This window comes from Medicago truncatula, chromosome 3, assembly GCF_003473485.1.
Source record: "Medicago truncatula cultivar Jemalong A17 chromosome 3, MtrunA17r5.0-ANR, whole genome shotgun sequence".
NCBI lineage: Eukaryota > Viridiplantae > Streptophyta > Magnoliopsida > Fabales > Fabaceae > Medicago > Medicago truncatula.
The window spans coordinates 49,816,986-49,837,224 of record NC_053044.1 but is presented as its reverse complement, the minus strand read 5'-3'; the positions used below and the strand labels follow the sequence as shown (position 1 = coordinate 49,837,224).

General features: G+C 38.6%; 2 protein-coding genes across 2 annotated transcripts; one reads left to right on the top strand and one right to left on the bottom strand.

The window, feature by feature from the left end:
- Positions 1-1,374: 1,374 nt before the first annotated feature.
- Positions 1,375-8,589, bottom strand: LOC112420266 (uncharacterized). Its single transcript, XM_024779035.2, has 2 exons — positions 5,153-8,589; positions 1,375-4,889 (listed from the first exon to the last, which is right to left on the bottom strand). The coding sequence occupies exons 1-2, from the start codon at positions 8,587-8,589 to the stop codon at positions 1,424-1,426; spliced, it is 6,903 nt and encodes a 2,300-aa protein (XP_024634803.1). The 3' UTR covers positions 1,375-1,423.
- Positions 8,590-15,693: 7,104 nt separating this feature from the next.
- On the top strand, positions 15,694-20,164 carry LOC11431799 (GEM-like protein 1). The gene is made up of 4 exons (XM_003602905.4): positions 15,694-16,062; positions 16,168-16,269; positions 17,127-17,398; positions 19,707-20,164. The coding sequence occupies exons 1-4, from the start codon at positions 15,834-15,836 to the stop codon at positions 19,878-19,880; spliced, it is 777 nt and encodes a 258-aa protein (XP_003602953.1). The 5' UTR covers positions 15,694-15,833; the 3' UTR covers positions 19,881-20,164.
- The last annotated feature ends 75 nt before the right edge of the window (positions 20,165-20,239 follow it).

Sequence of the window (20,239 nt, the reverse complement as noted above, 5' to 3'; positions counted from 1 at the left end):
CACCTTTTGAAATTTGAAATTGACATTGATTAGTGACATAACTAGCACGGCTTTACGCCGGGGATGACACTTTTGAATTTGAAATTGAAATTGACATTCATTCGTAGAAACTTGCGGCTTGACACAATGGTAAGCTTTGACTGATGCAATTATGTGTGAATTGATGTTATGCATATGTCGTGTACGCGTAAACGTATGATCATGTGAAAATATTGGTGAATGCATGATTGTATGAATGTATGGATATGTGAATGTACATGACACGTGAGTCGATGAACCGAGACAAGACAGGTAAGATGGGAGTCGGACCGACATTGCATTACAAACACTCGGCAACCTTCCTTGGAGATGATTTTATTGTGAGCAAATCGAGCCGTTGATGGTGTAAGAACCTGGCACTAGGTAGCCACCGATGCCTCCTGGGGGGTGAGCCCATTGTCGATGAAAGAAGTCTGGAAGAAGTCGCCATTTGTAAACCGGCACAGAGTGTCCTTCCATTGGTATGCTTCAGCAGTCATACCTTTTGTTTTATTGAAAGATCCCTAATTTTTGCCTGGACCGCCCTTTCGGGTTTTCAGTCCACCGGGAATATTTTTTGTTTTGCCCCTAATTTTTGCCTGGACCGCCCTTTCGGGTTTTCAGTCCACCGGGACGCTCTCTGTTGCCTAAGTCGCCTTTTCAGGTTTTCAACTTAGCGAGCTTCTTTGTTTTATTTTTGTATTTGTTTACTCTGAGACTTTCCTTAGTGTCGAGCCACGCTTTTAGCAGGATCTAACCTCACTTGAGTTGATATATGCCTCTTTTACTCCCGAGTGCCAAACTGTATCTATTTGTTTATGCTTTTTATTATATAATGTTTTAGAAATCCATTTCAAAATATTATCATCAATAAAAGAGGAAAAATTCGTGAAACAAAACAAATGGGAATCAAAAGAGAGGTAAAGGCTCAAAGTTTATTAATCGAATGACGCTACGCCAATGGCATGACTTCATGGAGTTATTTACAAAGTTTGAAAAGAAATGGTAATTTAAAATGGAAAGGTACGTTGAACTTCATAACGCTATCGTTCTCTAGCAACTTTGAAATCCGTTATCTTGTGACTCGACTGTTTTTGATATCAGGTATGCCCCAAGTGTATCTGTGTTCGACTGGATGCAGTTACTTTGTCTCTTTTTCCTTTTTTTATTTTATTTTTTTTATTATTTTTTTTTTATTTTTTTTTTATTTTTTTTTTTAAAATCCTTAATTTTTGCATAGACTGCCCTTTCGGGTTTTCACTCTATCAGGATAATGATCTCTGTTTATTGTCTCTAATTTTTGCCTGGACCGCCCTTTTCGGGTTTTCAATCCACCGAGACGCTCATTTTTGCCTAAGTCGCCCTTTTCGGGTTTTCGACTTACCGAGCTGTTCTTTTAAAATTTTTAGACAAAGTATTTCTTGACTGCATCTGTGTTCACAGGTCGTGGAAGTTCTTCACCGTCCATGGTTTGTAGAGTCATGGCACCACCTGAGAAGGCTCTTTTAACAACATACGGACCTTCATAATTAGGAGCCCACTTGCCTCGGGAGTCTGGTTGGAAAGAGAAAATCTTTTTGAGCACGAGATCACCTTCTTTAAACTCACGGGGACGAACTTTCTTGTCAAAGGCCTGCTTCATCCTTTTTTGATATAATTGTCCGTGACATAGGGCTGTCATGCGCTTTTCTTCAATTAGATTCAACTGGTCGTATCTATTCTGAACCCATTCAGCTTCCGATAAGTCAGCCTCCATTAAGACTCTCAATGATGGAATTTCGACTTCTACAGGGAGTACTGCCTCCATGCCATATACCAGGGAAAAAGGAGTTGCCCCTGTTGATGTGCGTACAGAAGTACGATATCCATGTAATGCAAAGGGAAGCATTTCATGCCAATCTTTATAAGTCACCACCATCTTCTGGACAATCCTCTTTATATTCTTGTTCGCAGCTTCGACAGCACCATTCATTTGAGGTCTGTAAGGTGAAGAGTTATGGTGCTCGATCTTGAAATCATCACACAATTCTTTCATCATCTTGTTGTTTAGATTTGTCCCGTTGTCGGTGATGATCCGGTTGGGGATGCCATAGCGACAAATGATATGATTCTTGATAAATTTGACCACTACTTGTTTGGTCACATTGGCATACGATGCGGCCTCAACCCACTTAGTGAAGTAGTCAATAGCCACTAGGATAAAACGGTGTCCATTTGAAGCTTTGGGCTCAATCCTTCCGATCATGTCAATGCCCCACATAGAGAAAGGCCACGGAGAGGAAAGCAAATTGAGTGTAGTTGGCGGCATATGAATCTTGTCGGCGTATATCTGGCACTTGTGACACTTTCTGGTATGCTTGTAGCAATCTGATTCCATTGTCATCCAGTAGTAGCCTGCTCGCAATATCTTTTTAGCCATTGTGTGCCCATTAGGATGAATTCCGAAGGATCCTTCGTGTATTTCATGTATCAATAAATCAGCTTCATATTTGTCTACACATCTGAGCAAGACCGTGTCAAAGTTTCTTTTGTACAAGATATCCCCATTCAGGAAGAAATTACTAGATAATCTTCTGAGAGTCTTCTTATCTTTGTTGGATGCTCCAGGAGGATACTCTCGAGTTTGGAGAAACACCTTAATATCATGAAACCAAGGTTTATCGTCGAAAACTGCTTCAGCGGCAAACACATAAGCGGGTCTATCAAGGAATTTGACACTGATTAGTGGCACGTCATTGTGATGATTCACCTTGATCATTGAAGACAAAGTAGCCAAGGCATCCGCCATCTGATTCTCATCCCGAGGAATATGATGTAATTCCACTTTGTTGAAGAAGGTCAATAAACGTCTTGCATAGTCTCGATAAGGTATTAGTCCTGCGTGAAGAGTTTCCCATTTTCCTTTGATCTGGTTGATTACAAGAGCTGAATCTCCATATATTTCGATGTTCTTGATTCTTAGATCAATGGCTTCTTCAATACCCATGATGCAGGCCTCATATTCAGCGATGTTGTTTGTGCAGTCAAACCGGAGTCTTGCTGTGAAAGGGATGTGAGTACCCTTAGGAGTAAGGAGTACTGCTCCTATGCCGTTGCCGTATACATTGACAGCCCCATCAAATATCAAACCCCACACTGAATCTGGATCAGGACCTTCTCCGAATAATGGCTCGTCGCAATCTTTCATTTTTAAATACATAATCTCTTCATCAGGAAAGTCAAACTTAATAGGCTGATAGTCCTCAAGCGGTTGGTGAGCCAAGTGATCAGCAAGAATACTGCCTTTAATTGCCTTCTGGGAACGGTACTTGATATCATATTCAGATAGTAGCATCTGCCACCGTGCAATCCTTCCTGTCAAAGCGGGTTTCTCAAATATGTATTTGATTGGATCCATTTTAGATACCAGCCAAGTAGTGTGGTTAATCATATAATGACGGAGGCGCTTGGCAGCCCAGGCTAGAGCACAACATGTCTTCTCGAGCATGGAGTAGCGAGATTCACATTCAGTAAACTTCTTGCTTAAATAATAAATGGCGTGCTCTTTTCTTCCGGTTTCATCTTGTTGTCCGAGCACACAACCCATGGAATCTTCTAACACCGTTAGGTACATGATCAAAGGTCTTCCTTCAACTGGAGGGATGAGAATCGGTGGTTCTAGCAAGTACTTCTTTATGCTGTCAAAAGCCTTCTGGCAATCTTCGGTCCACACAATACCTTGTTCTTTGCGGAGTAGTTTGAATATCGGCCCACAAGTTGCAGTCATATGAGAAATGAACCGGGAGATATAATTTAGTCGTCCAAGAAAACCCCTTACTTCTTTTTCTGTTCTCGGAGCAGGCATCTCTCTGATGGCTTTGACTTTGTCAGGATCTACTTCGATGCCTTTCTGGCTGACAATGAAACCTAGAAGCTTTCCGGATCTGACACCAAAAGTGCATTTGTTGGGATTTAGACGAAGTTTGTACTTCCTCAGGCGCTGGAACATCTTCTGTAGATACTTGACATGGTCTTCTTCGGTAATCGACTTGACTATCATATCATCCACATAGACCTCAATCTCTTTATGTATCATATCGTGGAAAAGAGTAGTCATACCCCTCTGATAAGTAGCTCCGGCATTGATTAAACCGAACGGCATTACTTTGTAACAGAAAGTGCCCCAAGGTGTAATAAATGATGTTTTCTCTCTATCTTCGGGTGCCATCTTGATTTGATTATAACCAGAGAATCCATCCATGAATGAGAAGACTTTAGACTTGGCAGTACTGTCAACCAACACGTCAATATGAGGTAAAGGAAAGTCGTCTTTCGGGCTAGCTTTGTTTAAATCACGGTAGTCGACACACATTCTGACCTTACCATCTTTCTTTGGAACAGGAACTATGTTAGCTAACCATTGGGGGTAATTTGATGTGATGAGGAAACCAGCGTCGATCTGTTTCTGTACCTCCTCTTTGATTTTGAGAGCCATGTCAGGGCGTGTTCTTCTCAATTTTTGTTTGACTGGCGGACATTCAGGTTTCAAAGGTAGGTGATGTACCACAATATCAGTGTCTAGACCCGGCATATCTTGGTAGGACCAGGCAAACACATCAACATATTCTTTGAGGAGCTCTATCACCTGCTTTTTAACACTTGTTTCGAGCGATGCCCCAACCTTGATTTCTTTCTTGTCCTCTTTGGTGCCCAAATTAATCACTTCTAGTTCGTCCCCATAAGGCTGAATGGTCTTCTTCTCTTGTTCGAGTAGTCGAGAGATTTCGTCAGGGATCTCTTCATTCTCTTCTTCCTCCGCTTCATACACAGGGAACTCAAAGTTGGGAGAGATCATAGGGTTATGTTGTTCAGCGGGTTCGTTGATTTCTAATCTGCACATGTGATGGATGATTTTTTAGAAAAAAGATACATGCAGATTTTTTGAAAATTTATGTTGGGTTTTTTGTATTACCACTTTTCAGAAAAGCATAGAAGAAAATGAGACAAAACATCGGGAAAAAAAACGACATTTTTATTTTATTGATGATAATTTCTTGAGATAAAAAGCCCTAGATAAGTTCACTTTCGCTTGGGGCGGGGCGAAAGGATTTTTTTGAAAAGAAAAGCATAAACTAGACAAATGCATTACTTGGACAAGTGAGCAACAAAAGGAACATCTATGGCAACCCAATTGTGGCTGGATACTCCTGGTGTTATAAAACCTCGTGGCACACTTTCAGGATCATCTTCAATGATTGCATGGATAAAGCCCGAACTGTGGAAAGTGCCCTTCTTTGCTGTGGACAAACTAGTAGATGGGAAGAAACCCAAACCTTCTCGGTGCTTGTTTTCTGGAAGCTCTATCAGCTTTCCCCAGCTTGTGGACCCCCCTGCTTGTATGACTTTCTGAGCATCTTTTAGAGACGAGATAGAGGCTTCATTCTTCTGGGTATTCTTATCTTCTATAGTAAACCCTTGAAAAGGTGTCCCTTCGACATCGTCTGCCCCAATGAAAGAGAAAGATGACAAATGACTCACTAATAAAGCCTCTTCACCGTTTACAGTTACTAGCTTCCCATTCTTTACAAACTTCAGCTTTTGATGCAGCGTGGATGTGACAGCTCCTGCCTCGTGAATCCAGGGTCGACCCAGTAAGCAACTATATGAAGCTTGAATGTCCATGACTTGAAAATTAACTTGAAAAACTTGTGGCCCAACTGTGATGGGTAGAACCACCTCTCCAAGGACATCCTTCCTCGAGCCATCAAAGGCTTTCACCATTACCCCACTTCGTCTCAAAGGTGCGTCTTGGTATGTGAGTTGGGTATAAGTTGTTTTGGACAACACATTCAAAGATGATCCAGTATCCACCAGCACTTTTGACAAAGCATCGGTTTTACAGTTCACAGATATATGCAGCGCCCGGTTGTGGTTCCTTCCTTCTGCTGGGAGCTCTTCATCACTGAAACTCAAGTTGTTGCATGCAGTGATATTCCCTACTATTCCGCCAAACTGACCCACCGTTACATCATAATCCACGAAAGCTTGTTCTAAGACCTTCATTAATGCATCTTTATGGGCCTCAGAATTTAGTAATAAAGACATTATGGATATTTTGGATGGAGTCTGCATCAGTTGGTCAACAACCTTGTACTCGCTCTTCTTTATTAACTTGAGAATCTCATCAAACTCTGCACTTGTACCAGCCCCATTGGGTTGATCTACTTCTTTGGCGATACCAGCATCTTTAGTCCGAACCTCCTTGTTTATTGTAGCATCAATCTTCTTTGGGAACACTATGGGAACAACGCGCCCATTTCTCAGAACTCTGCTGTCTTCAACAATATTATCCACACTGGACAGAGGCGGTATTGGAACCTCGCGACCCTCTTCAATCATGGTGGCATTGTATTTGTATGGAACGGCTTTTTCAGAAACATATGGCAGTGGACCTGGTAAGCAGATTACCAGAGGGGTGATAGTTGACTTTCGACTGTCGTAAAATACCTCCAAAGGTCCTTCGGGAGTTATTGCACACACATCATCGCACTTCCTTTCGACCACAAGCTCTCCTCGGTCTAGAAGCCCTTGAATATCATTTCTTACTTTCTGACATCCTCCGGAGTTCATAAGGCATATTTCACAGAGATCATGATCATGCTCGAAAAGGTCGACTTTGCATAACTTGGCATGTAACGGAACCAAGGGTGTTCTGATATGTTGAACATCCTGAATGGGACGAGTCTTTTGACAATCTTCGATCATGTTGACTGTTGCGGCACCATGATTCGGCAATGGGTTTGTTTGAACATTTGGCGCCGAATCTGTGAAAGTTATTTTTCCATCATTGATCAACCTCTGCACTGTGCTTTTAAAGGCATAACAAGTTTCAATGTTATGGCCACGGCCCCCTTCATGGAAGTCACAAGTTTGGTCAAGTCTATACCAAGATGGTAGTTTTTCTGGGATAGGAGGAGCTGTTCTGGTTTGGACAAGGTTTTTCTTGAGTAAGCCGGGAAGTAATTCTGCATAGGTGACTGGTATTGGGTTAATCGGCATTCTTGGTGGTCGAGGTTGTTGTGGGCGTTGTTGATAAGGTTGTTGTTGGAAATTTTGTTGAGGGTATTGTTGATATGGGAATTGTTGGTATGGTTGTTGTTGGTATGGTTGTTGTTGGTATGGTTGTTGTTGGAAGTTTTGTTGTTGGACATTTTGTGGTTGGACATTTTGTGGTGAAGGATTTCGTGGGAATTGAGGATATTGTGGTATTTGAGGATATTGCGGTATTTGAGGATGGTTATTTGTTTGTTGAAAAGGGTGAGAGGTGGGTGTGATGGCAGCAATGTGTTGATAGGCTGGATAAGTTTGTTGAGGCCCTCCATGAGTCACCATACCGACTTCTTGTTCTTTCTTCCTCGGGAAATGGTTCCCGGTCTTCTTGGTCCCACTGGCAGGAGTTGTATTCTTTACTAAGCGTCCTTCTCGGACTCCTTCTTCTAACTGTACTCCCATACCAACCATCTCCGCGAAGCTCTTTGGTGTACTCCCGACCATCTTTTTGTAATAAAAATGATTTAGAGTTTTTAGGAAGAGCTTGGTCATCTCTTTCTCCTCAATTCGTGGGCTGACTTGGGCAGCGGTGTCTCTCCACCGTTGGGCATACTCTTTGAACGTCTCTTTATCTCCCTGAGTCATGGCTTGGAGATCACTTCGGTCCGGAGTCATGTCTACATTGTAACTGTACTGTTCCACAAAAGCTTCGCAAAGGTCACGGAAAGTTTGAACTCTTGTTTTGTCTAGGTTTGTGTACCACTTTGAAGCAGGGCCGGTCAAGCTTTCTTGGAAATAGTAAATAAGAATCTGATCATCTTGGGCGTACGCTGGCATCCTTCTCACATACATTTTTAGATGTTCCTCAGGACAAGAACTCCCTTTGTATTTCTCGAAATCTGGAATCTTGAATTTGTGAGGTACCTGCACACTTGGTACCAAACAGAGATCGTACGCAGTCTTCCCGAATTTCCCTTTTTCATGGAGAGCTTTCATGTCTCGGCGTAGTTCATCATACTTCTCTCGTAGGTCACTTACCTCCCCGTAAGCCTCTGCATTCCCTGAATGAAAGATAGGCTCTTCAGCTTGCGGAATTGTATGCATCACGGGTGCTGAGTAGGTTATGGTGGCGGGAGTGGCCCTCATGGCAGGTAGGGGTACTTGAGCCGTGTACTGGTGAGTGGGCATCTGAGCTTCACAAGTGATAGGACGAAATATCTCCCCAGCAGTGAAAGGTGGAAACCAAGGCGTGGAACGTTGCGGAGCGGACTGCGTTGGAGTGTCAGCACATAGTGTCCAAGAAGAAGATGCCTCGGCCTGAGTTCTGACAGGAGGAGGAGGTGGAGGTGCTTGTGATCGGGCCTGCGCCTGAGCTTGAGTTTGAGCTTGTGCCAATGCTTGCGCTTGTTCTTGAATCTGTGCTTGAGCTTGAGTCTGAGCTTCCGCCATTGTTTTTATTAATTCAGCCATCTCGTCCATCCTAGTCTGCATGGCTGTCATTTCTTCACGAAGTACCCGATTTTCCTGCTCAAGATAATCCATCTTCTTTTTTACGTTTGCCCGAGTGTAGTGAGTACGGGTTGACTTGTAGATGATACGTGGGGCCACCGTATGAAACGAGTTGACCCTTTTTCTGGAAAAGGAAGTTTGTGTGAGACTTTGATTTGAGACTATGAAATGCAGGATGATGCATGATTGTTTATGCAAAAATGGACGTATATTTTTTTTATCGAAGGACTTATGAAAGTATTTTTGTAAATATCATAGTTGAGAGTTCCATTTGAATAATTTACATATTACGAGATAATTCCCTTTCTAAACAACGAAGCCAAGGGATAGACTTTGCAAATAAATAAGATAAATATCTAACTTAAAGCTAAAAACAAAAATAAAAGAAAGACTGGGAACTCTCAAGCTCTTTGAAGTAGACTATTCATCAGAATCTGAATGTGCATCTTTGAAGAACTCCCAACGCTCCCCTGCGCTGATAAATTGTGATAGCCTTGTGCTCTGAGCTCGGATCTGAACATTCTTTTTTACTATTTGCCGTCTCAGCTTGTGAACCTCATGCTCTTGTTGTTCTATCTCACCACTCATAGTTTCCATTTTGAGCATAGCTTCATCATACTTCCTCTTCCAAGTAGCACCCACACATTCCGATTGGGCCAACCTCTCTTGACATTCCTCCACAGTTGCGGGGGCCAAGGGTAAAGCCGGCGCTGGGGTTGTTGAAGATAGGTACCTCGGCAAATGATATGGTAAGACCAGATCGGAAGCTCTATTGATGACCCATTGAGTGTAAGACCCCTGTAAAGAGTCTGATCTCCTCGCCAATTGGCTTCTATTGAGTGTGCGAATGGCATGCCATGCTTGGACAAATCTCCCTCTTTTGTTTGAGGGATCTTCATGGTTGAAGTAGAATTCACCCTGTAAGTAGATGTTATCTGGCTTAGCTTCCATCGGGCATCCGAACTGACGTTTGGCAAGGATAGGATTGTAGCTGATTCCTCCTTGCGTACCGAGAAGGGGTACATTTGAGTATTCTCCACAACTGACAATGATGTTCGTGAAGTTACAAGTGGCACGGTACCAGGTTATGTCGGATGGGGTAAGGGACATGATTCTTTTGGGCCAGGAGAGATTTTCTGGGTTGGCTTGAAAGGAGTGGGTCTGAGGTAAGTGAGAGGTAAACCATTTGTATAGTAAGGGTGCGCAACCAAGGATAGCTCCACGACCTACTTGGGTTCGATCGTGAATGGAATGATATATATCAGCTAACAATGTGGGGACTGGGTTCTTTGTGAGGAAAATTTGGATGGCATGGATGTCAACATAGTTATCAATATTCGGGAACAATACTAGGCCATAGATGAGTAAAGCTAGGATAGAGTAAAAGGCCTCAACATTGTTTGTTTTGGAAAAATTGAAGGCTTGTTGGTAAAGAAATTTAGTAGGTAAGCTTGGGAGATTCCCTTTTAGGGTGAGTTTTTCTTTTATGAGGGAGGTTTTGAGATGGAGGGCATTTGCAATAGTGGCGGCTTTGGGAAAAGGTTCTAAACCAGTAAAAGGTACCTTATCAAGTACGGGTAGGCCAATTAAGTGAGAGTATTCTTCGAGGGTAGGCATAAGCTGGTAGTCAGGAAAAGTGAAACAGTGGTAAGCAGGGTCATAGAACTGGACCAAGGTCTCCAAGCACCCCTTCTCGATATTTGTCCAGAGGACACCAAGCAATTTCCCATGACGATCACAAAAATTCTCCAAGCTAGTTACTTCAAATGCAAGCTTCTTTAAGTTCTCTAGATCCAATTTCCTGAATGTAAACTTCCTAGTATTTCTTCTTTCCATGCCTATGATATTTACAAAAACAAGTATAAGCCCTTCGATATTTTTGATGAAAAAAGATAAAAATTATGAATGAATGCATGTATGCATGATTATGCATAGGTTAAGCTTATCATGTTGGAGTTTAAAGGTAGTAACCCCCATTTGGTAAGGACTATGGTTTCATTTGTACCTGTATCACGGGTTCTATCCAGTTCCCAAAGTCATCAACTACCTCCGAATGTTATCAGGTTACAAGACTACTCTTGATCCAATAATATCCGTAGGAAGGTTTCATTTGAGTGTAGTATCGCGTATCAACTAATTCAAGACTACTCTTGATTAGCCACCGCACTACGTCCTAGAAAGGCTAAGATGGGTTAAGGGTAACTAAAGGTCCTCAACTTCGACGGTCACTTGAAAATATAACGCCAACACGACTATTCATGCCAACATAGATTACTTTCAAGATTCCTCCATTGAGTGGGGTTGTACCACATGAACCTAAACACGAGACTTGACTCTCGGAAAGGCACTTTGGTTATACCACCTTCCTATCTTATGTTTCTCTCAAGCCCGGGTGTAGGGCTTTATCCCACTACTCATATTTAAAAAGAAAGGAAGAAAGAGAGAAGATAAAAGATATATACAATTATTTCCATCTTTATTTTTTGTTTTTGTTTTAAGCAAGTTATAGCACAAAGAATTAAATAAAGCCAAGTTAGGCTCAACCCTCTTAGGGGGGGTCCCCAGTGAAGTCGCCATTTCTGTCGCGTCATTTTTTGGAGATCAAGGCTATTTGATTAGCTTTTGACTCACTAATTATTTCACGACTGAACATTTAATTTTATTAAGAAAAGGGGAAAAAAAGTTCAAACTACCCCTATTTGAAAAGATTTAGGGTTCGGGGGTTAGTTACATAAAAGGAAGGTGTTAGCACCCTTTATGTCCGTAGTACTCTACAGGAACCTCTTGATTTTATTTAATTTAATGTGCTATAACTTGCTTGCTTTTGAAAAGAAAGAAGTAATGTGATGAAAAAGAAAATAAAGTGAGACCTAATTTATCTACATTTTTTATTGTTTGAAAGGACATGGTCCTCTGCCTACGTACCCGTGAAGGATCAAAACCTCGTAGTTCGGGGTAGAAATTGACGTTTGATTGGTTGTGTGTTTTTTATTAGTTTTGAAAAAGGTTTTAAAAATAAAAGCCAAGTGGCAAAATAAGCTTGTTTGTGTTTTTTAAAGAAAAAGGACTCAAAGATGATTAGATTGATTGAAGTTTGATTAAGAAAATAAAATAAAAAGGACGATCACTTGATTTAGGATCAAGGTTTATTATAAAAAATACTTTTTGTGATTTTTTTTGGTTATTTGCATGTTTTTGTTGTTTTTTGAATAATTGCTAAACTAACGGAGCATAAAGAATAAAAACGCGGCTACCCTAAGTTAGAAATATAAAATCTATGACTATTACATAAAAAACCTATTTACATTCTAAGATCTGCAATAAAAATTAAAATGCTAAAAAATAAATAAACAAATACGAAAAGGAATAAGAAAAAAAAATAAAAAAATGGTCCAAACACAAGGTGGGGTGCAGTAGTAAACAGGGGTGTGCAGAAAGCAAAAAAAGGAACTGGGCTTAAGGAAAACGAACCGGGTCGCGGGTCATGGGTCATGGGTTGACCCGTTTGGGGGATATATAAGGGCTGTTGGGCCCTTTTTCTTTCATTTTTCTTTTTCTTTCTCTCTCTTCCTCACCGGTCTCTCTCTTCTTCTCTGTTCTCTCTCTAGCTCTCTTCTTCTCCGGCGAAGGGGATGGGGGTTCCGGCGGTGGTTGGCCGGCCAGTGCGGCGGCGCCACCGCGCCGGAACCCTAACAGCTTTATTTTTTTAATTTTTTTTTGCTCTTTCTCTTCTACTTCTCTCCCTCTGCTCACTTCTAACCTTCAAATTCTCAAAACCTTTACCTAAACGTCTAGATCTAAAAAAGAAAGAGATTTATACCTTTTTGTTTCTTGTGGTTCCGGTTTTGTTATGGTGTTGGTTCGCGATTTCCTTTTGTGTGTGCGTTGCCGTGTTCTGTGTTCACGTTGAGTTGTGCGCGTGCGTGCTTGTGTTGCGCGCCTGTGCGTGTGTTTGTTGTGTTACCGTGCCGTGTTGCGATGCCGTGTGTGGGTGTTTGTGCGATGCCGTTGTTGTTGTTGCGGTTCTGCCGTGTTGCGATGCCGTGTGTGGGTGTTTGTGCGATGCCGTTGTTGTTGTTGCGGTTCTGCCGTGTTCTTCCTCTCTTTTTTCGTGTTCTTTCTTTGTTGTGCAGGTCTCTATTTATAGAGTGAGTTTGAAGCTTGAATTTGTTACTGATGAGCACAAAATCAGTGGCTTGTGGAGGAGAAAAAAGGAAATGCGTCTGTTTGTTACTGGATTTGTTTCAGAGGAAGCGTGAATTGGATTTGGATTGGGATGGAAAAGGAACAGAACGTGTATAAGGATTGAGATGAATTTGGACTATTTTGTTGGACTTATTTTGGACAATTTTGGGATTTTAATTAAAAAGAAAAAAAATTAAAAATAATAAAAGGATAATGTCTATATTTTTGGTTTTAAAAAGGAAAATTTAAAATGGGAATAAAAGAAATTTAATCTAAAATTAAAATTAGAGTTCTAAATTAAAAGATGGAAATAAATAATTAAAGACTGAGAGAAGAGGGCCCGATTCGGGACTTTATGAGGTATTTCAAAATACCTCCCTGCCGAATTTTTCACTGAAATGCGAGTCTGGTCCGAGTTCGGAGACGTGTGTCAGTGGGACCTTAGGTCAAAATTTGGGGTATGACAAATATTGATTTTTTTCTCTTCAATTATATGTTCAATATCATGTTTAATAATATTGGTTTTTATTTCTTTTTCTCTTTTGATCGGCTAACATTCTAGTACTCTACTCATACTTAAATCATGTATTAAATGTCATATTTTTAATATTATAATTTTATTTTAAAGATATATTCAAATAAGGACCTAGTATTTTAAAGAATCCATTATAAAACATTTTACCTCAAAAACATTTTAAAGAATCTATTATAAAACATTTTACCTTGAAAACATAAATCAAACAAATGTAAAGGTAAAGTAATAATTACACTTACACAAATTTCTATGCCAAAATTTATACAACATAAATCACTCTATCTATAACTTATTAGAATCAATTAATTCAAGGCTAAATTAATTATAAGTTTGGCTTAAATGCGGTCTCTTAACTATTTAATTGATATCGCTTTTATCCCTTAACTAAAAAAAATATTGTTTGAGTACTTTAAGTTTTTAGTCTCGTTTTGGTCCCTTATGTTAGATTTTCGTTAGGGTTTAAAAAAAAAATTTAACTCCTGAACACGTGTCACCTTGTCATTGGCTCTGAGTTTTTTTTACAATTTTTTTAAAAAAAATATATATATTTAAAAAAAAAACCTAAAGCTAATGACAAGGTGACACGTGTCACCTTGTCATTGGTTCTGGGAATTTTTTACAAATATTTTTTTTATAAAAGAAAATATATTTTTTTGCAAACAAAAAATCCTCAGAGCCAAAGACAAGGTGACACGTGTCAGCACTTAACAGTTTTTTATTAAACCTAACAGAAGGGACCAAAACGAGACTAAATAAAACTTAAAGTACTCAAACAATGTTTTTTTTAGTTAAGGGACCAAAGCCCAATTAAATACTTAAGGGACCAAAAGATGATTTAAGCCTGATCAGTTTTATTTTGGTCCCATAAGTCTTAAAATCATCATTTTGGTCCTTCAATTTTCAAAAAAGTCCTTTCCATCAAATAAGTAACTGTCGTTATTCTCTTCCGTCAAATTCCATTTTTCACATTTAAAAAAAAAAAATTGTTCTTCTCTCTCACAACAACAACAACACCAAAAAAACTGTTCTTCTCACCTCAACACCACCACCACGAGATTCCACCACCGCCACCCTCAACAACACCATCACAAAAAACATCTTTCGCTTTATCAACATTCTCCAATCTTGAATACCCTGCAATCATCACACTCCAAACAATCATATCTCTCTCACACGTACCATCAAACAAACAGCTTTTGCGCATCATCAGTCCTATTACATTTCAAATACATATGAACCAACGAAGACATCAAAACTGAATCCGAACCAAACCCATGAACCTGTTGTCAACATTAAAGTAGAGAAAATAGAGGAAATTAGGATTTAGGTTATTTGTGTGGTTATGTTGTGATTCATTTGAAGAAGCTCAAACACAAAGTAGAAGCTGAAATCGAATGGAGTTGAAGCAGAAATCAAACCAGAATTTTATATAGAGGAACCATATCTGTTGCGACTTTTCCTGCAGATTTGTTGAGATGCCAAACACGAACCAGAACCTTAAAATCGATACCAGAAATCAATAAAACACGAACCATAACACGTTTTGATTTGTTGCGATTTTTCTTGCACAACACGTTTTAGATCTGTTAAAGGAAACAACCATATAAAGGAAACAAATCTGTTAGTGGAAGCAGTGAATGATGGTTTGTGAAGGATATACGTAAAGCAAACAAATATTGTTGTTACTATTGTGAGGTTTGTGAAGCAAATTGATGGTGGAGATCTGAGGAAGAAGAAGAGAGAAGATGACGATGAAGAGAGATTTAGATCTTTGGGAAGTAAAAAAAATCTGAAAAAGGTTGATGAGGATTTGAGGAAGAAGAAAAGAGAGTTTGGAGAAATTCATTTTTTTTTTAATTCATGTTTCTTCAAATCAAACAAAATCAAATTGGGGTTAAAAAAAATTTGAAAGGTTTTTTTTCATGGGTTTTGCTTAAAGTTTTTTATGAAAATATGAATATGATTGATGAAGATGGAGAAGAGAAAGAAGAAGAAGATGATGAAAAGAAAAAAAAGTTACGTGTTGGTGGTACATCGTAAGATAAAATAGATATTTGTAATCTAATGGTTCTCTCTTAAAAAATAATAAAATGATTTAAATTAAAATAATTAATATGATATATGGTGGAACACTCTTTAAGTTGATCCATTGTAGATATTTTAGATTAGAGTTAACAGTCATAGACCTTTTTAAAAACTGAAGCAAAAATTGAAGGATCAAAATGATGATTTTAAGCCTTATGAGACCAAAATGAATACTTATAATTAGCTGAGGGACCATTTGATTAATTTATCCTTAATTTAAAATAATAAACGGTGTCATTTTTAGCAATACGAAATAAACCATGATACTCCTAATAATTTTTAAAAAAGAAATTAAAAAAAAAAAAAAAAGTAAAAGTGGAACGGCAAGATCTAGAAAGATCGTTGAAGAGCAGAGCACGTAGTCAAACTGAATCATCATCATTTTGATATTTGAATTCAAGTCCCACCCACGTATTCACGTAAATTGAAAATATCAATCAGAAACTCAAAATCCGATCCTCAAGTCAACAATATGAGTAGTGCTGGTGATCAACCTACCAATCCCAAACCCCAAGACTCTGATTCTCACTCTCACACCCCTGATTACGCTCCATATCCCAAACTTGACCCAAACGACGTCGCACCACCACCACCACCCGTTGCAACTGAATCTCGGGCCACCGATGCTGCCACCACCATGCCCGCCGAATCTAATCCTTATGTATCTCCAGCACCAGTTCCCGCACCCACTTCTGCTAAGAGTAATCTCTCTCTCTCTCTCTCTCTCTCTCTCTCTCTCTCTTATTTTTTTCTACCCTTTTTTCGTATTCATTTCTTGTTTCTCAATTAAAGTTTTGATTTCGCAGATACTTTAGATTCGGTGAAAGATGTTCTTGGTAAATGGGGAAAGAAAGCCGCCGAAGCTACCAAGAAGGCTGAAGATCTTGCTGGAAACATGTGGCAACACTGTATGTATCATCAATCCTAATTTTTTTTTACTTCCAATTATTGAAATTCATTTAAGCTATTCCAATAAATATTTCTTGGTTCTTTTTACATGCACTGTTGTTGATTATTTATTAGGTTTCTTCATATTGGAAATTTTTACTTTGTATGCTTGTGCTGGAGTTTTTGTTATGAATTTTCCTTTTTCATTGTGATCAAGAGAAGATAGAGGCTAATTAGAGAGGATGTGTTTGCATTTCTGGAAATACTCAAAACAATATCTTTACATTTTTCGTAATACTGCTCAAGCTGTAATACCTGCAGTGTTGTATGTGAAGGAGTGTTGGACGGTAATGAACCAACACGAGAATAAAATAAGTGTAGTAGAGATGAGGATGTTGTGTTGGATATGTGTGGTAAGACTAAACATTATAGGATTAGAGAGAATTGAGGTGGCACATATTGCAGAAAAGATGTTAGTAACTAGGCTTAGGTGCTTTGGAGGTTAGACATGTAGAGAGAAGACCTCTAAATTTTGTAGTAATTAGAATATATCAAATGAAGCCATTCAAAACACTAGAGAGAGAGACAGTGGAAGACCTAAAAAAATTATAAGAGAAACTATTAAAAAAAAATCTAGAGATGAATGAGTTGGATAAGGATATGATATATGATAGAACATTATGACGTCGTTTGATCCATGTAGCCTACCCCACTTAATTGGATAAAGCTTGGTTGTTGTATTTTTGAAAACATCTATAATGTCTTTTGTAATGTTTTGTTTTTAATTTTCTAGCTGGAAATGGAAACAGAAAACACGAAAGTAAACTGGTCTAAACAATTACATTCATTTGAGCTATTTTGACTTTCCATGAAACAGTGAAAACGGGTCCTAGTTTTGCTGATGCTGCTGTAGGAAGGATTGCTCAGGGAACAAAAGTTCTGGCAGAAGGTGGTTATGAGAAGATCTTTAGACAAACTTTTGAGACTGTACCGGAGGAACAACTTCTTAAAACATATGCATGCTACCTCTCCACCTCTGCTGGACCTGTCATGGGAGTCTTGTATTTGTCAACTGCTAAGCTCGCATTCTGTAGCGATAACCCACTTTCTTACCAAACTGGTGACCAGACTCAATGGAGCTATTATAAGGTAAACTCGAATCGTCGGAATGGAACTCCTTTGCTTGTTATTGGTTTGTTCTTTAATAACTGATTTGGTACCATGATATGTATACTGCATTACTGCATCATTTTCTATTATTATTTCTTAATGCTAGAGGTAATTGTTATTTTAATAGAATTTAATTTCAAGTGCATGTTCCTATAGCAAAATTTTATGAATATTGACACATACTCCCTCAATTTGTGTCCCAGAAATTTAGTTGGAGTCATTAGTCTTAGAGAATGTGAAAATCACACTAGTCCCTTGGAACCTCAAATATCAGTCATGTTAGTCCTTCTTAACGACTAATATCACCAGCATTTGAGGATTTCTGAATTAACATGAGACTTTCGGAATTCGAAGAAAGGTGCTTGCTGAAATTAATTTGGATGTTTACCCTTCGGGATATTAAGTAATATCATTGTTTGGTCAGTTCCCATGTTCAGTTATGTTGTATTTCTTGAAATTAAGGATTCTTTTTACGGTAGTCTTGCATGTTACCTATGAACCCAGGTACTCCAAATTTGAGTATAAGTGGGTTTTGTTGCCGCATCCGATACTGGTACGTGTACAATACTTATAGGGAAGGGAGTATGCTCCAATATTCTTTTCGAGGAATTATTGACCGCCACATTTTAAACACTACTCGAATACAGTTGGGATACATCATAATCTAGTTACCTTAGTGCTCCTTGTACAGTCTTTCTCTACCTAAAAAAATAGCTACTTGTTCAACCTTTTTCTTCATGGTGTTGTGAGAAGGGTTGAAGTTCATTACTACACACTCTTTGATTCATTATTTGAACAGAAACAAAATAGATCCAAAAAGGGCAGAGATTCTGTTTAATCCGACCTCTGTATTTTGTCTAGAAAAGGTGACGGTTGCCGCATGTTAGTGTTGACCCAGTTGATGATATTGTTGGTTTTTTGAATCCAACCTCTGTATTTTTTGAATTGGCGGAGTTGCCTCGTCATAAACTAAGAAGCTGTGTTATTTTAGATGATCGAAATGTGATAGATGAATATGTACAATTAGTATTAGATAATAGACAACTGAATAGAGCAAAGGCTTCTCTTAAATAGGACTAGCAATGCCTTATCTGATTATAACATTGGTTGGAGAGGGGAAATTTGCAATTCTTGCATGATGTGTGTGGGGGAAAGAATATATATTGAAAGGGATTAGGAAAGATGTGTCTAATCCAACCTCTGTATTTTTTGAATTGGCGGAGTTGCCTCGTCATAAACTAAGAAGCTGTGTTATTTTAGATGATCGAAATGTGATAGATGAATATGTACAATTAGTATTAGATAATAGACAACTGAATAGAGCAAAGGCTTCTCTTAAATAGGACTAGCGATGCCTTATCTGATTATAACATTGGTTGGAGAGGGGAAATTTGCAATTCTTGCATGATGTGTGTGGGGGAAAGAATATATATTGAAAGGGATTAGGAAAGATGTGTCTATGCCTTTTTGCTGTGATTACAGAAATATTTTTATAAATATTGATTGGCTTCTGCTGATATAGTTACAATTTAATGAGATATATCAAATTTACAAACAATTTATGTTTATGTAAAATAACATTAAATTTTAGGGAAATGCTAAAGAGTGCCTTTAGAGCATTGTTTAAGAGAACAAAAATAGAAATATTGTATTGAGAAATGGTAAAACGTGGTGAATTGAACTTTTTAAAAGCTTAAAAATTGTTGATTCCAACGTAAACCTACTACTTTTGGTTTCTTCCTTAACAAGTTCCCCAAGCCCCTAACCCCGACAACACTTGTTAGCAGGACCCTAAATTTTATAACCTTTAACTAGGCTGAATCGTAGCTCAAGCCTTGAGTTTTTAAGAGTTCCTTGCATCTCTGTCCCAAATTCTTATCAAGTATCCATATTTCATATATGTTTCCTCGATATTGGTTTGGTTCAAAATTTTAAATTAAGACTCAAAATATGTCCATACACATAATTCTTTTGATGTCGAGAGTATAAAGGAGTGGAAGCTAACTCAGGTGGGTTACTTCTTTGCTTGTATCTTATCCCATGCTTACTCATTGTATCCTGAATTCTGCTAGTTAAAGAGTTAAGATTTTACCATATGATTTTTAATAGATTATATTGAAAATGAGAATAAATGTTATCTTCGGATTGTGATTAGTGACCACACTTATATGGTGTGTTTGGGTTCTGTTTTTGAACGTATCATTGACGAAGAAATGTTAATCTTCAGTCATATTTTTTCTATTGTTTGGAAATATTTACAAACACGCTTTTCATCTTTATGCATTAGGTGGTCATTCCATTGCATCAGCTGCGAGCAGTGAACCCATCCACAAGCAAAGCCAACCCTACTGAAAAATTTATACAGATTATCTCCGTTGACAATCATGAATTTTGGTTTATGGGCTTTGTGTACTACGACAGCGCTGTTAAACATATTCAAGAAGCATTGCAGTCTCGCTGATACACTTTGGACTGAAAAGCATCATGTAGTATACCAAACATGAGGTCTGTGTTGATAAACTATCCTCAATTCACAAAAACATGAAACATTTTATCTTTATACCGGACTTCCTTAGTCTAGTTTGTGGAGCTGTTTTAGTATTGTGATGGAAACTCATTCGTTGTTACTTGTTTCTGGCATTATGTGTTTTACATGTGTGACATCATATTATTACATTCTAAATCTGGAAATCGATTGATTTGTTGTAAGTTGGTCTTATTTAAACATGATAGTTATATGGAAGATCTCACCAACAAAATTCAGTTAAGTCTTTTTTTTAAGAATTAATATTCAATGAGTTTTAATTGTGAGACCTCTTA